This window comes from Oncorhynchus clarkii, chromosome 4, assembly GCF_045791955.1.
Source record: "Oncorhynchus clarkii lewisi isolate Uvic-CL-2024 chromosome 4, UVic_Ocla_1.0, whole genome shotgun sequence".
Taxonomy (NCBI): Eukaryota; Metazoa; Chordata; class Actinopteri; order Salmoniformes; family Salmonidae; genus Oncorhynchus; species Oncorhynchus clarkii.
Genome location: NC_092150.1, coordinates 83,512,352 through 83,528,449, shown reverse-complemented (window position 1 = coordinate 83,528,449; position 16,098 = coordinate 83,512,352). Strand labels below are relative to the sequence as shown.

Sequence of the window (16,098 nt, the reverse complement as noted above, 5' to 3'; positions counted from 1 at the left end):
TATCTCACCTAATTTGCTCACATCGTATATAGACTTGTTTATACTGTATTATTGACTGTATGTTTGTTTTACTCCATGTGTAACTCTGTGTCGTTGTATGTGTCGAACTGCTTTGCTTTATCTTGGCCAGTTCGCAATTGTAAATGAGAACTTGTTCTCAACTTGCCTACCTGGTTAAATAAAGGTGAAATAAAAAAATAAAAGAAATAAATAAAAACCAGGGATGTACCCTTACTTTATTTAACCAGGGATGTACCCTTACTTTATTTAACCAGGGATGTACCCTTACTTTATTTAACCAGGGATGTACCCTTACTTTATTTAACCAGGGATGTACCCTTACTTTATTTAACCAGGGATGTACCCTTACTTTATTTAACCAGGGATGTACCCTTACTTTATTTAACCAGGGATGTACCCTTACTTTATTTAACCAGGGATGTACCCTTACTTTATTTAACCAGGGATGTACCTTTCCTTTCCTTTCCAGTTCATTCATTCTTTTTCAGGTGAGCGCTGGACAGAAATGTATCTCTCACTGCATTGCCCAACACTTTCAGTTAAAAATCTGATGTTAATCGCTCAAACGCCTTTGACAGATTGGTGGACTGGTACAAATGTCATGTACAGTTGAAGTCGGAAGTTTACATACACCTTAGCCAAATACATTTAAACTCAGTTTTTCACAATTCCTGACATTTAAACCTAGTAAAAATTCCCTGTCTTAGGTCAGTTAGGATCACCACTTTATTTTAAGAATGTGCAATAATAGTAGAGAGAATGATTTATTTCAGCTTTTATTTCTTTCATCACATTGCCAGTGGGTCAGAAGTTTACTCAATTAGTATTTGGTAGCATTGCCTTTAAATTGTTTAACTTGGGTCAAATGTTTCGGGTAGCCTTCCACAAGCTTCCCACAATAAGTTGGGTGAATTTTGGCCCATTCCTCCTGACAGAGCTGGTGTAACTGAGTCAGGTTTATAGGCCTCCTTGCTCACACACACTTTTTCAGTTCTGCCCACAAATTGTCTGTAGGATTGAGGTCAGGGCTTTGTGATGGCCACTCCAATACCTTGACTTTGTTGTCCTTTAGCCCTCATGATGCCATCTATTTTATGAAGTGCACCAGTCCCTCCTGCAGCAAAGCACCCCCACAACATGATGCTGCCACCCACGTGCTTCATGATTGGGATGGTATTCTTCAGCTTGCAAGCCTCCCCTTTTTCCTCCAAACATTACGATGGTCATTATGGCCAAACAGTTATATTTTTGTTTCATCAGACCAGAGGACATTTCTCCAAAAAGTACAATCTTTGTTCCCATGTGCAGTTTCAAACCGTAATCTGGCGTTTTTATAGCGGCTTTGGAGCAGTGGCTTCTTCCTTGCTGAGCGGCCTTTCAGGGTATGTCAATATAGGACACGTTTTACTGTGGATATAGATACTTTTGTACTGGTTTCCTCCAATATCTTCACAAGGTCCCTTGCTGTTGTTCTGGGATTGATTTGCACTTTTCGCACCAAAGTACGTTCATCTCTAGGAGACAGAACGTGTCTCCTTCCTGAGCGGTATGACGGCTGCGTGGTCCCATGGTGTTTAAACTTGCGTACTATTGTTTGTACAGATGAACGTGGTACCTTCAGGTGTTTGGAAATTGCTCCCAAGGATGAACCAGACTTGTGGAGGTCTACAATTGTTTTTCTGAGGTCTTGGCTGATTTTTTTGATTTTCCCATGATGTAAAGCAAAGAGGCACTGAGTTTTAAGGTAGGCCTTGAAATACATCCACAGGTACACGTCCAATTGACTCAAATGATGTCAATTAGCCTATCAGAAGCTTCTAAAGCCATGACATCCTTTTCTGGAATTTTTCAAGCTGTTTAAAGGCACAGTCAACTTATCGTATGCACAATTCTGACCCACTGGAATTGTGAAACAGTGAATTATAAGTGAAATAATCTGTTTGTAAACAATTGTTGGAAAAATTACCTTTGTCATGCACAGAGTAGATGTCCTAACCGACTTGCCAAAACTATAGTTTGATTAACAATACATTAGTGGAGTGGTTGAAAAATGAGTTTTAATGACTCCAACCTAAGTATATGTGAACTTCCGACTTTAAACTGTATCCAATGTTCCAGTTTTAAATGTCAACCATTTGTCATTTTTTGTTAAAGGGAATCAAGATCCAATAATGTTGGATCAATCAAAAGAGTTATACAATGATATGTGGTTTATGCTTTGAACTTTTACAGAAAAAGTTTATATTGGAGTATAATATTATCAGATTATTATTAGTCAATATCTAAATTAGTAAATAAATAAAAAACATGATTGTCCTGATTTACAATGTAATTTCCTAACTGCCATGAATAATTAATGGTTACGTTTAATTTGTTGTCCATTTTCCTATTCATAAATACGGAGGAGGAGGAGAAACATGTCAGTGAGAAACACGATAGATCAGCTTAAAACCTCTTAAGTCTACCCCTTCCTTTTTCGAACATTCTGTTAAAAATCGCGCAACTTTTCAGCGTCCTGCTACTCATGCCAGGAATATAGTATATGCATATGATTAGTATGTGTGGATAGAAAACACTCTGAAGTTTCTAAAACTGGTTAAATCACGGCTGTGACTATAACAGATCGTGTGTTTCATCGAAAAACGCAAGAAAAACTGCTCTCTGAAAGCTAAAAATAATTTCCATGCGTCACTTTCATGGGTTGTTAAAAGGGCACAAAATTAATTATGGATCTGCATGCAATTCTTACAGATTCCACACGATGTCGCCATTGTCGTCATTTTCCAGGGAGTTTTTTCTTGGTAAATCCAACTAACTGGATTCAATTTCTTCCGGTCTCCACCAGGATGTTTTGAATGTGCACATTGGCAGCCATTGATGTGAAGACGAGGAGCTATTGAATACACATCGCCCTGTAATCATTTTGATAGATTATAAACGTTTACTAATACCTAAAGTTGGATTACAAAAGTATTTCGAAGTGTTTTGTGAAAGTTTATCGTCAACTTTTTTAATTTTAAAAAATGACGCAGCGTTTAATTAAAGGCCCAGTGGAGTCAAAAATGTGACTTTTTTTCCTGTGTTTTATATATATTTCCACACTATGAGGTTGGAATAATATTGTGAAAATTATGATAATCAAATTAAAATGTATTAGTCACATGCGCCGAATAAAACATTGCACCTTAGAGTGAAATAATCAACAATGCAGTTTAAAAATACAAAATATAATAATTGAGTTAATATGTACATGTAGGTGGAGTTACTAATAAAGTGACTATGCATAGATAATAACAGAGTAGCAGCAATGTAGAAGGGGGGGGGGGGCAATGCAAATAGTCTGGGAAGCCATTTGATTAGATGTTCAGGAGTCCTATGGCTTGGGGGAAGAAGCTGTTTAGAAGCCACTTGGACTTGGTGCTCCAGTACCGCTTGCCGTGCGGTAGCAGAGAGAACAGTCTATGACTAGGGTGGCTGGAGTCTTTGACAATTTTTAGGGCCTTCCTCTGACACCGCCTGGTATAGAGGTCCTGGATGGCAGGAAGCTTGGCCCCAGCACTGGGCCGTACACACTACCATCTGTAGTGCCTTGCAGCCGAAGGCCGAGCAGTTGCCATACCATGCAGTGATGCACCTGTAGAACCTTTTGAGGACCCATGCCAAATCTTTTCAGTCTTCTGAGGGGGAATAGGTTTTGTCGTGCCCTCTTCACGACTGTCTTGGTGTTTGGACCATGTTAGTTTGTTGGTGATGTGGACACCAAGGAACTTGAAGCTCTCAACCTGCTCTAATACAGCCCCGTCGATGAGAATGGGAGCGTGCTCGGTCCTCCTTTTCCTGTAGTCCACAATAATTTCCTTTGTCTTGATCACGTTGAGGGAAAGGTTGTTGTCCTGGCACCACACGGCCAGGTCTCTGATCTCCTCCCTACAGGCTGTCTAGTCGTTGTTGGTGATCAGGCCAACCACTGTTATGTCATCGGCAAACGTAATGATGGTGTTGGAGTCAGCCTGACTGTGCAGTCATGAGTGAACAGGGAGTACAGGAGGGGACTGAGCACGCACCTCTGAGGGGCCCCTGTGTTGAGGATCAGTGTGGCGGATGTGTTTTTACCCACCCTTACCACCTTTGGGGCGGCCCGTTAGGAATTCCAGGATCCAGTTGCAGAGGGAGGTGTTTAGACCCTTAGCTTATTGATGAGCTTTGAGGGCACTATGGTGTTGAACGCTGAGCTGTAGTCAATGAATAGCATTCTCACATAGGAGTTCCTTTTGTCCAGGTGGGAAAGGGCAGTGTGGAGTGCAATAGAGATTGCATCATCTGTGGATCTGTTGGGGTGGTATGCAAATTGGAGTGGGTCTAGGGTTTCTGGGATAATGGTGTTGATGTGAGCCATGACCAGCCTTTCAAAGCATTTAATGGCTACAGATGTGAGTGCAACGGGTCGGAAGTCATTTAGGCAGGTTAACTTAGTGTTCTTGGGACAGGGACTATGCTGACTGCTTAAAACATGATGGTATTACAGACTTGGACAGGGAGAGGTTGAAATTGTCAGTGAAGACACTTTCCAATTGGTCAGCGCATTCTCGCAGTGCACGTCCTGTTGATCCGTCTGGCCCTACGGTCTTGTGAATGTTGACCTGTATAAATATCTTACTCACATCGGGTGGGAAGAGTGTGATCACACAGTAACCCGGAACAGCTGGTGCTCTCATGCATGTTTCAGTGTTATTTGCCTCGAAGCGAGCATAGAATTAGTTTAGCTCATCTGGTAGGCTCGTGTCGCTGGGCAGCTCTCGGCTGTGCTTCCTTTTATAGTCTATAATGGTTTGCAAACCCTGCCACATCCGACGAGCATCAGAGCTGGTGTAATACGATTTTATCTTAGTCCTGTATTGAAACGTTGACTGTTTGATGGTTCGTCGACAGGCATAGCGGGATTTCTTATTTATTATTATTCTTATTATTATTCTTAAGTCCTGCTCCTTGAACGCTCAGCTCTAGCCTTTAGCTCAGTGCGGATGTTGCCTGTAATCCATGGTTTCTGGTTGGAGTATGTACGTACGGTCACTGTGGGGACGACGTCATCGATGCACTTATTGATGAAGCCAATGACCGATGTGGTGTACTCCTCAATGCCATAGGAAGAATCGCGGAACATATTCCAGTCTGTGCTAGCAAAACAGTCCTGTAGCTTAGCATCTGCTTCAGTTGACCACTTTTTTATTGACCGAGTCACTGGTGCTTCCTGCTTTAATTTTTGCTTGTAAGCAGGAATCAGGAGGATATAATTGTTGTCAGATTTTCCAAATTTACGTTTCCCTGCATTAAAGTCCCCGGCCACTAGGAGCACCGCCTCTGGATGAGCTTTTTCCTGTTTACTTATGGCTGAATACAGCTCATTGAGTGCGGTGTTAGTGACAGCATCAGTCTGTGGTGATATGTAGACAGCTACGACAAACACAGATGAAAACTCTCTATGTAGATAGTATGGTCTACAGCTTATCATGACATACTCTACCTCAGCCGAGCAAAACCTTGAGACTTCCTTAGATATCGTGGACCAGCTGCTGTTTACATACAGTGGGGCAAAAAAGTATTTAGTCAGCCACCAATTGTGCAAGTTCTCCCACTTAAAGAGAGGCCTGTAACCCGGCTTATAACGTTAACTTGGGGCAACAGTGTCACGTTCTGACCTTTTTATTTCCTTTGTTTTGTCGTTATTTAGTATGGTCAGGGCGTGAGTTTGCGGTGGGCAGTCTGTTTGTTTTTCTATGATTTGGGGATTTGTATGTTTCGGCCTAGTAATGTTCTCAATCAGAGGCAGGTGTCATTAGTTGTCTCTGATTGAGAATCATACTTAGGTAGCCTGGGTTTCACTGTTTGTTTGTGGGTGATTGTCTATGTTGATTGCTTGTGTCAGCACACTTCTCATTAGCTTCACGGTCTTTATTTTGTTTATTGTTTTTGTATAGTGTGTTTCAGTGTTCAGTGTTTTCTTTATTAAAATTCAAGATGAACACAAACCACGCCGCATATTGGTCCTCCGATCCTTCTCGCCTCTCCTCTTCAGATGCAGAGGAGGAAGACCGTGACAAACAGGGTTAGGTAGCTGGCTAGCTTGTTTAGTTCTTTATCTAGCTAGCTGGCTAGTTCATGATCTGAAGTTCGATTTCAGTAGCATAACAACAAGTGGTTGCCTAGCTAAGAATATTACAAATGATTGTCAGGTATACGCAGGGAGTCAGGGAGCAGGTGCAGAAGTAGAGTTTTATAACAATGATGCAAGGCAGATGAACAAAACAGGGGATGCTACTGAACATGAAAACAAACCAATACTGCCTGATGACTGAGGCTACTGAGGGATAAATAAAGGGATGGTAATCAAGGTGATGATGAGATCCAGGTGTGCGTAATGATGGGGAGCAGGTGTACGTAATAAAGGTTGCCAGGGCCGGTGGTTAGTAGACCGGCGACATGGAGCTCTGGAGAGAGGGAGCAGGAGTAGGCATGGCAATGATCGCAGTTAATTTTTTTCTTGACACCAGCCCGCTTAGTCCGGAAGCCAGCCGCACCAATGTGTCGGAGGAAGCACTGTTCAACTGACGATCAAGGTCAGCCTGCAGGCGCCTGGACCGCCACAAGGAGTCGCTTGAGTGCGATGAGCCAAGTAAAGCCCCCCAGGCCAAGCCCTCCCCAAACCCGGGCGACATTGGGCCAATTGGGTGCCGCCCTATGGGACTCCGGATCACGGCCGGTTGTGATACAGCCCGGGATCGAACCCGGATCTGTAGTGATGCCTCAAGCACTGTGATGCAGTGCCTTAGACCGCTGCGCCACTCGGGAAGCCCCATGATTGCAGTTTCTGGTATTTTGGACGTAGTATTTGCAGCAAACTGCAGTCATATTGAAGTACACTCTAGTATGACTGTAGTTAGAGTGCAGTATAACTGCAGTATGCTGCAAATACTGGGTCCAAAATACCACTTTTCTTTACTGCAGAAATGTTGCAGTGTAACTGCAGTTACAGTGCAGGATAACTGCAGATCAAATGCAGCACACTGCAGTTACTGCATCCAAAATACCACAGTCGACTGCAGTTACTGCATCCAAAATACCACAGTCGACTGCAGTTACCCCACTTTCACTGCGCTATCAAAACTGCAATAGCTACCACAGAAGTTGCTAAAAACATCTGTATCGAAGATGTTTGTGAGTGACTTTATCATACAGCAAACCAAAGTCAATGTAGTAGGGAGAAAGCCTAACTCCAGTTTCCATACTGTCATCACTGTTGACAAAATGCTTGATTGTTATTCTGTATTTTGCCAAGCTAGGATAAAACAAGTGCAACTGCGTGGGGAGTTGGGATGTGGCTGGCTGGCAGACAGCAGCAGCAGGATTGCCATCCTTTTTCTGCCTCTGAGACGGTTGCATGTCGGGGAGAATGGTGGACTACATAGCCCTCTCAGGACTAAGGCCTTGTTTCAAATACTTCAGAAATCCTTCTTCCCTTCCTTCCATGACATAATCACTGACCTGGATTGGTGAAAGTAATAATTATACCCATCCAAATCACTTCTCTATGTTTACTTAAGAAAGGAAGGACAGATTAATATTTCTATTCTATAAATATTGGAGCAGGGCCCATGTCCTGGCTGAGTGGTGAGGTCAACCACATGAGGTCATGGCCTAAACATCTCTGATTGACAATCGGCCAGTCTTCGACCCACACTGTTATTCTCCAGTGTTGCTCAGTGTGTGTGTGTGTGTTTGTGTGTGAGCGAGAGAGTCTAATGATTTATTTAATGCATTGTTTGGCTTATCTTTTAAGTTATTTAACTAGTATGCTAGACGAGGAAACATCTTGTTAATGTTTTGTCCCTCACCCACGTTACAGCCTTATTCTAAAATCGATTAAATTAATACAAAAATACCATCACTCAATACCCCATAACTACAAAACGAAAGCAGGTTTTTAAAAATATTTGCAAATGTATTACAAATAAAAAAAACATGAATATCTTATTTACATAAGTCTTCAGAGCCTTTGCTATGAGTCTCAGGTGCATCTCAGTTTCCATTGATCATCCTTGAGATGTATCTACAACTTGATTGAAGTCCACCTGTGGTTAATTCAATTGATTGGACATGATTTGGAAAGGCACACACCTGTCTATATAAAGGTCCCACAGTTGACCGTGCATGTCAGAACTAAAAACAAGCTATGAGGTTGAAGGAATTGTCCATAGAGCTCTGAGACAGGATTGTATTGAAGCACAGATCTGGTGAAGGATACCAAAACATGTCTGCAGCATTGAAGGTCCCCAAGATCACAGTGGCCTCCATCATTTTTAAACCACCAAGACTCTTCCTAACTGAGCAGTTTGGCCTGGCCAACTTGAGCAGTCGGGGGAGAAGGGCTTTGGTCAGGGAGGTGATCAAGAACCTGATGGTCACTCTGACAGAGCTCCAGAGGTCCTCTATGGAGATGGGAGAACCTTCCAGAAGGACAACCATCTCTACAGCACTCCACCAATCAGGTCTTTGTGGTAGAGTGGCCAGATGGAAGCCACTCCTCAGTAAAAGACACATGACAGCCCGCTTAGAGTTTGTGAAAGGGCACCTACAGGACTATGGCCATGAGAAACAAGATTCTCTGGTCTGATGAAACCAAGATTGAACTCTTTGGCCTGAATACCAAGCGTCACATCTGGAGGAAACCTTGCACCATCCCTACGGTGAAGCATGGTGGTGAAAGTATCATGCTGTGGGGATGTTTTTCAGCAGTAAGGACTGGGAGACTAGTCAAGCTCATGGGAAAGATGAATGGAGCAAAGTACAGAGAGCTCCTTGATTAAAACCTGTTCAAGAGAGCTCAGGACCTTAAACTGTGGTGAAGGTTCACCTTCCAAAAGGACAACAACCCTAAGCACACAGCCAAAACAACGCAGGAATGGCTTCGGGACAAGTCTGTGAATGTCCTTGAGTTGCCCAGCCGGACCCCAGACTTGAACCGGATCGAACATCTCTGGAGAGACCTGAAAAAAAGCTGTGCAGCGACGCTCCCCATCCAAACTGACAGAGCTTGAGAGGATCTGCAGAGAATAATGGGAAAGACTCCCCAAATACAGGTGTGCCAAGCTTGTAGCGTGATACCCAAGAATACTTGAGGCTGTAAACGCTGCCGAAGGTGCTTCAACAAAGTACTGAGCACTTAAAGTATGTAAATGTGATATTTCAGTTTCATTATGGGGTATTGTGTAGAGTGATGAGGGGGAAAAACCATGTAATCAATTTTAGAATAAGGCTGTAACATAACAAAATATGGAAAAAGTCAAGGGGTCTGAATACTTTCTGAATGCACTGTATGTAGTGGTAATCACACGGGATGCTTTAGGAGAAATGGATGTAACGTAGTTGTGAATATCCTGGCGAGATTCTGTCTTTGTCATGGCGACAATGTGGACAATGTTTAATTAGTTAAAGACGATGGAAGAGTGGTGGACACTATTGCGGGAACCAGATGTAGGTTTGGTATTTTGCATTCCATTTCAGAAATGTCACGAGACTAACAATTGGCGAATAAATAAGCATTTGGCAAAAATGTTTATCCCAGATTTGGAGGATGGGCAAAACATATAGCCATGCATATCAAAACAACAAGGAGGTGTTGCTGTCATAAACAGGGAAAACATAAACTATGACTAGGCGTAATCTGCTTTAGTGAAGTTTATGAACCATCTTGGCCTATGATTCCGAATACCATTCCAGCACTTCTACGCACACGCACACACACACACACACACACACAAACTGACAGACACAAACTGACTCAAGCACACACACTGACACACACACTGCACACACGCATCCACACTGACACACACATGTGACACACACATGTGAGACACACGTGCGTGACACACACACACTCTCCCATGTTAGAGGGAACGAAATATGTGTGACCCCAGCTATAAAAACTCTATGACCCTGTGTGACCTCCAGCTGTCGTCTCCATTTCCTGGCAGTGGTGTGAACTGTTATTTACTGTTAGTGAACTCTGTATGAACTCTACTTGTCCTCTGTGTATGAACTATTGTGAACTGTTATGACCTCTTATTAACTCTCTATGAACCCTGCATGTTAGGAGTAGAGGTTGACCGATTAATTAGGGCAGATTTTAAGTTTTCATAACAATCGGTAATCAGCATTTTTGGACACCGATCATGACTGATTACATTGTACTCCACGAGGAGACTGCGTGACAGGCTGACTACCTGATATGTGAGTATAGAAAGGAGCCAAGGTAAGGTGCTAGCTAGCAGTAAACGTATCTTATAAAAAAACAATCCATCTTAACATAATCACTAGTTAACTACACATGGTTGATGATATTACTAGTTTATCTAGCTTGTCCTGCGTTGCATATAATTGATAAGGTGCCTGTTAATTTATCATCGAATCACAGCCTACTTCGCCAAACGGGTGATGATTTAACAAGCACATTCGCGCAAAAAGCACTGTCGTTTAACCAATGTGTACCTAACCATAAACACCAATGCCTTTCTTAAAATCAATACACAACTATATATTTTTAAACTTCCATATTTAGTTAACATTGCCTGCTAACATGAATTTATTTTAACTAGGGAAATTGTGTCACTTCTCTTGCGTTCTGTGCAACAGAGTCAGGGTATATGCAGCAGTTTGGGCCGCCTGGCTCGTTGCGAACTGTGTGAAGACCATTTCTTCCTAACAAAGACCGTAATTAATTTACCAGAATTGTACATAATTATGACATACCATTGAAGGTTGTGCAATGTAACAGCAATATTTAGACTTAAGGATGCCACCTGTTAGATAAAATACGGAACGGTTCTATATTTTACTGAAAGAATAAACGTTTTGTTTTCGAAATGATAGTTTCCGGATTTGACCATATTAATGCCCTAAGGCTCCTTTTCTGTGTGTTTATTATAATTAAGTCTATGATTTGATATTTTATAGAGCAGTCTGACTGAGCGGTGGTAGGCAGCAGCAGGCTCGTAAGCATTAACTCAAACAGCACTTTCCTGCATTTGCCAGCAGCTCTTCGCTGTGCTTCAAGCATTGCGCTGTTTATGACTTCAAGCCTATCAACTCCCGAGATTAGACTGGCAATACTATAGTGCCTATAAAAACATCCAATAGTCAAAGGTATATGAAATACAAATGGTATAGAGAGAGATAGTCCTATAATAACTACAACCTAAAACTTCTTACCTGGGAATATTGAAGACTCATGTTAAAAGGAACCACCAGCCTTCATATATTCTCATGTTCTGAGCAGGGAACTTATTAAACATTCGATTTTTTACATGGCACATATTGCACTTCTACAACACTGTGTTTCTGCATTATTTAATCCAAATTGAACATGTTTCATTATTTATTTGAGACTAGATAGGTTTTATTATGTATTATATTAAGTTAAAATAAGTGTTCATTCAGTATTGTTGTAATTGTCATTATTACAATAATATATATATATATATATATATATATATATATATATATATATATATACATACATACATACATACACTGCTCAAAAAAATAAAGGGAACACTTAAACAACCCAATGTAACTCCAAGTCAATCACACTTCTGTGAAATCAAACTGACCACTTAGGAAGCAACACTGATTGACAATAAATTTCACATGCTGTTGTGCAAATGTTATAGACAACAGGTGGAAATGATAGGCAATTAGCAAGACACCCCCAATAAAGGAGTGGTTCTGTTTTGGTCACTTTTGAATGCTGGCGGCGCTTTCACTCTAGTGGTAGCATGAGACGGAGTCTACAACCCACACAAGTGGCTCAGGTAGTGCAGCTCATCCAGGATGGAACATCAATGCGAGCTGTGGCAAGAAGGTTTGCTGTGTCTGTCAGCGTAGTGTCCAGAGCATGGAGGTGCTACCAGGAGACAGTCCAGTACATCAGGAGACGTGGAGGAGGCCGTAGGAGGGCAACAACCCAGCAGCAGGACTGCTACCTCCGTCTTTGTGCATGGAGGAGCAGGAGGAGCACTTCCAGAGCCCTGCAAAAATGACCTCGAGCAGGCCACAAATGTGCATGTGTCTGCTCAAACAGTCAGAAATAGACTCCATGAGGGTGATATGAGGGCCCGACGTCCACAGGTGGGGGTTGTGCTTACAGCCCAATACCGTGCAGGACGTTTGGCATTTGCCAGAGAACACCAAGATTGGCAAATTCGCCACTGGCGCCCTGTGCTCTTCACAGATGAAAGCAGGTTCACACTGAGCACATGTGACAGACGTGACAGTGGCCCTGGGTTCCTCCTAATGCAAGACAATGCTAGACCTCATGTGGCTGGAGTGTGTCAGCAGTTCCTGCAAGAGGAAGGCATTGATGCTATGGACTGGCCCGCCCGTTCCCCAGACCTGAATCCAATTGAGCACATCTGGGACATCATGTCTCGCTCCATCCACCAACGCCACGTTGCACCACAGACTGTCCAGGAGTTGGCGGATGCTTTAGTCCAGGTCTGGGAGGAGATCCCTCAGGAGACCATCCGCCACCTCATCAGGAGCATGCCCAGGCGTTGTAGGGAGGTCATACAGGCACGTGGAGGCCACACACACTACCGAGCCTCATTTTGACTTGTTTTAAGGACATTACATCAAAGTTGGATCAGCCTGTAATGTGGTTTTCCACTTTAATTTTGAGTGTGACTCCAAATCCAGACCTCCATGGGTTGATAAATTTGATTTCCATTGATCATTTTTGTGTGATTTTGTTGTCAGCACATTCAACTATGTAAAGAAAAAAGTATTTCATAAGAATATTTCATTCATTCAGATCTAGGATGTGTTATTTTAGTGTTCCCTTTATTTTTTTGAGCAGTGTATAAACATTGGCCGATTAATCGGTAGCGGCTTTTTTTGGTCCTCCAATAGTCGGTATCGGCGTTGAAAAATCATAGTCGGTCGACCTCTAGTCAGGACCCCCTTTATGAGCCCTCAGTAACCTCCAGCTGTCATGTCTGTCTTCCCTAACAGTGACGTGTCCCTGACGGCGGTGTCGTCCCTCCCCACGGCAGGGCTGGAGTCTCTCAGGGAGCTGATGGCCCGCAGCGCCTGGAACCTCAAGAAGCTTCCGCCAATCAAAACCTTCAAACACCTGACCAGCGCTGACCTCACCTACCCCTCTCACTGCTGCGGCTTCAAGAACCTCAAGAAGAAACGAGGGTGAGTTAGAATAGAGTTTCTATTAAATTACTAGAGGCTATGTCGTACATTTTAGAGGCTATTTATACAGAACATTTGTATTCGGCGCATGTAAAAAATACAATTTTATTTGAATAGCTTCTAAAATATATTATACGGATTATACATTTTAGTCTGAAATATTTATAATCCATATAATCTATTTTAGAGGCTATTCATACAGAACATTTGTATTTAACCTGTATAAACTATATAGTTTTTACATATGTTAACAGACCATAAATGTCTACATTTTAGTTTTCTTGGGAAGAGTTATTATATGATACAAGATCAGTACTTGTTGCATTTACAACTTGTCTAAGTCCTGTCGTCTGTGGCTCGACTGCATTGTATGGAATGTTGGCATATTGGCAGTTAATCTGAAAATTTACAGAATCATTGCAGTACAACTGGCTGGCTGGCTAGCTAGCTAATGAACTTTAGATCATCTTCAATTTCATTGTTTTACACAATATTTTACCACAACACTGGCTGACTTTTCACTTACAATAATTATTGCTCACAAAAAACACATTCATCTATCAATCACATTTTGATCTCAATCAAACTGTATTCAGAAAGACCTTCGTCAAAGTCACGCGTGTCACAAAAGGCTTTTCCAGTAACCCGGCCTGGATATTGCAGATACCTGGAGTACATCATCTGTAACCTGACAGCATTCTACGAGCAGCAGCAGAAGAGTTCCGTAGGTCCTCTCACAGTCCCATCCCTCCAGGGAGACCCCACTGCAGACACAGCTGACCAGGAGCCCAGTGAGGAGGGCTTCAGAGATGGTGTATTCAAAGAAACCCAGGGAGACCCCTGGAGAGACTTCCACAGCAGCCTCAACTACCATGCCTACTTCGGTGGGCAGCCGGACGATGACGTGGGCTTCGGGGAGATGCTGAAGGTAAGAGACCTGTTTCAATCTCAGCACTGACTGGGGGAAATCTGGTGGAGAGTGGGCCGGAAACCGGAGCATTGCTAGTATTGATATCATTAGTATCTTTAATACTTAAAAGTTACATATCACAACATTTCGATTTAAATCTTTGACATCAGCGCGACCTCGAGGGAATCATATTTGAGTCTGAAGATAATGTTCATATGATAGGACAGACAGTTGGAGCATATCTAACCAAATTACAGTTAAGGAAAATGTACGCTTAATCTAGTATAAACTAATGTTTAGAATGTATTATACAAGAGACTAAATGTAAAAAATGTCGTAAGTGTAAAACTAGTATGATCCATGCTTTCTGGGAATGCGATAGGGGCTGTACGTTGTGGGTGGAGCTATAAAGTTGTCTGTCAGAAGTATTACAACGTAAACCTTTATTCTGTCAGAAGTATTACAACGTGAACTTTTATGCTGTCAGAAGTATTACAACGTGAACTTTTATTCTGTCAGAAGTATTACAACGTGAACTTTTATTCTGTCAGAAGTATTACAACGTGAACTTTTATTCTGTCAGAAGTATTACAACGTGAACTTTTTTGCTGTCAGAAGTATTACAACGTCAACTTTTATTCTGTCAGAAGTATTACAACGTGAACCTTTATTCTGTCAGAAGTATTACAACGTGAACCTTTATTCTGTCAGAAGTATTACAACGTGAACCTTTATTCTGTCAGAAGTATTACAACGTGAACCTTTATTCTGTCAGAAGTATTACTACGTGAACTTTTTTGCTGTCAGAAGTATTACAACGTGAACTTTTTTGCTGTCAGAAGTATTACAACGTGAACTTTTATTCTGTCAGAAGTATTACAACGTGAACTTTTATTCTGTCAGAAGTATTACAACGTGAACTTTTTTGCTGTCAGAAGTATTACAACGTGAACTTTTATTCTGTCAGAAGTATTACAACGTGAACTTTTATTCTGTCAGAAGTATTACAACGTGAACTTTTATTCTGTCAGAAGTATTACAACGTCAACTTTTATTCTGTCAGAAGTATTACAACGTCAACTTTCATGCTGTCAGAAGTATTACAACGTGAACCTTTATTCTGTCAGAAGTATTACAACGTCAACTTTTATTCTGTCAGAAGTATTACAACGTGAACTTTTATTCTGTCAGAAGTATTACAACGTCAACTTTCATGCTGTCAGAAGTATTACAACGTGAACTTTTATTCTGTCAGAAGTATTACAACGTGAACTTTTATTCTGTCAGAAGTATTACAACGTGAACTTTTATTCTGTCAGAAGTATTACAACGTGAACTTTTATGTTGACTGTCTACAAATTTCAAGACATGGCACATGGAGGTGTAGTGAGATACGTAAACTTAACTTGGAAAGCAATCAATCCGCCATCATTAACACAATTTAAGGCCAAATGGCAAACAATAATGCAGGCACAAGGGATGGGAATGTGACCAGGCACTAGGGATGGGAATATGACCAGGCACTAGGGATGGGAGTGTTACCAGGCACAAGAGATGGGAGTGTGACCAGGCACAAGGGATGGGAGTGTGACCAGGCACAAGGGATGGGAATGTGACCAGGCACTAGGGATGGGAATGTGACCCGGCACTAGGGATGGGAATGTGACCAGGCACACGGGATGGGAGTGTGACCAGGCACTAGGGATGGGAGTGTGACCAGGCACTAGGGATGGGAGTGTGACCAGGCACTAGGGATGGGAGTGTGACCAGGCACTGGGGACGGGAGTGTGAGCAGGCACTGGGGACGGGAGTGTGAGCAGGCACTGGGGACGGGAGTGTGAGCAGGCACTGGGGACGGGAGTGTGAGCAGGCACTGGGGACGGGAGTGTGAGCAGGCACTAGGGACTGGAGTG

The 16,098-nt window shown here is 42.3% G+C and overlaps 1 protein-coding gene across 1 annotated transcript in view; it reads left to right on the top strand.

Moving 5' to 3' along the window:
• Positions 1-16,098, top strand: part of LOC139407879 (thyrotropin receptor-like) — a 63,772-nt gene that overhangs the window by 43,887 nt on the left and 3,787 nt on the right. The window contains exons 9-10 of the mRNA XM_071151751.1: positions 13,087-13,275; positions 13,939-14,203. Of these exons, the coding sequence (XP_071007852.1) occupies positions 13,087-13,275; positions 13,939-14,203 (454 nt within the window). The remainder of the gene's footprint in view (positions 1-13,086; positions 13,276-13,938; positions 14,204-16,098) is intronic.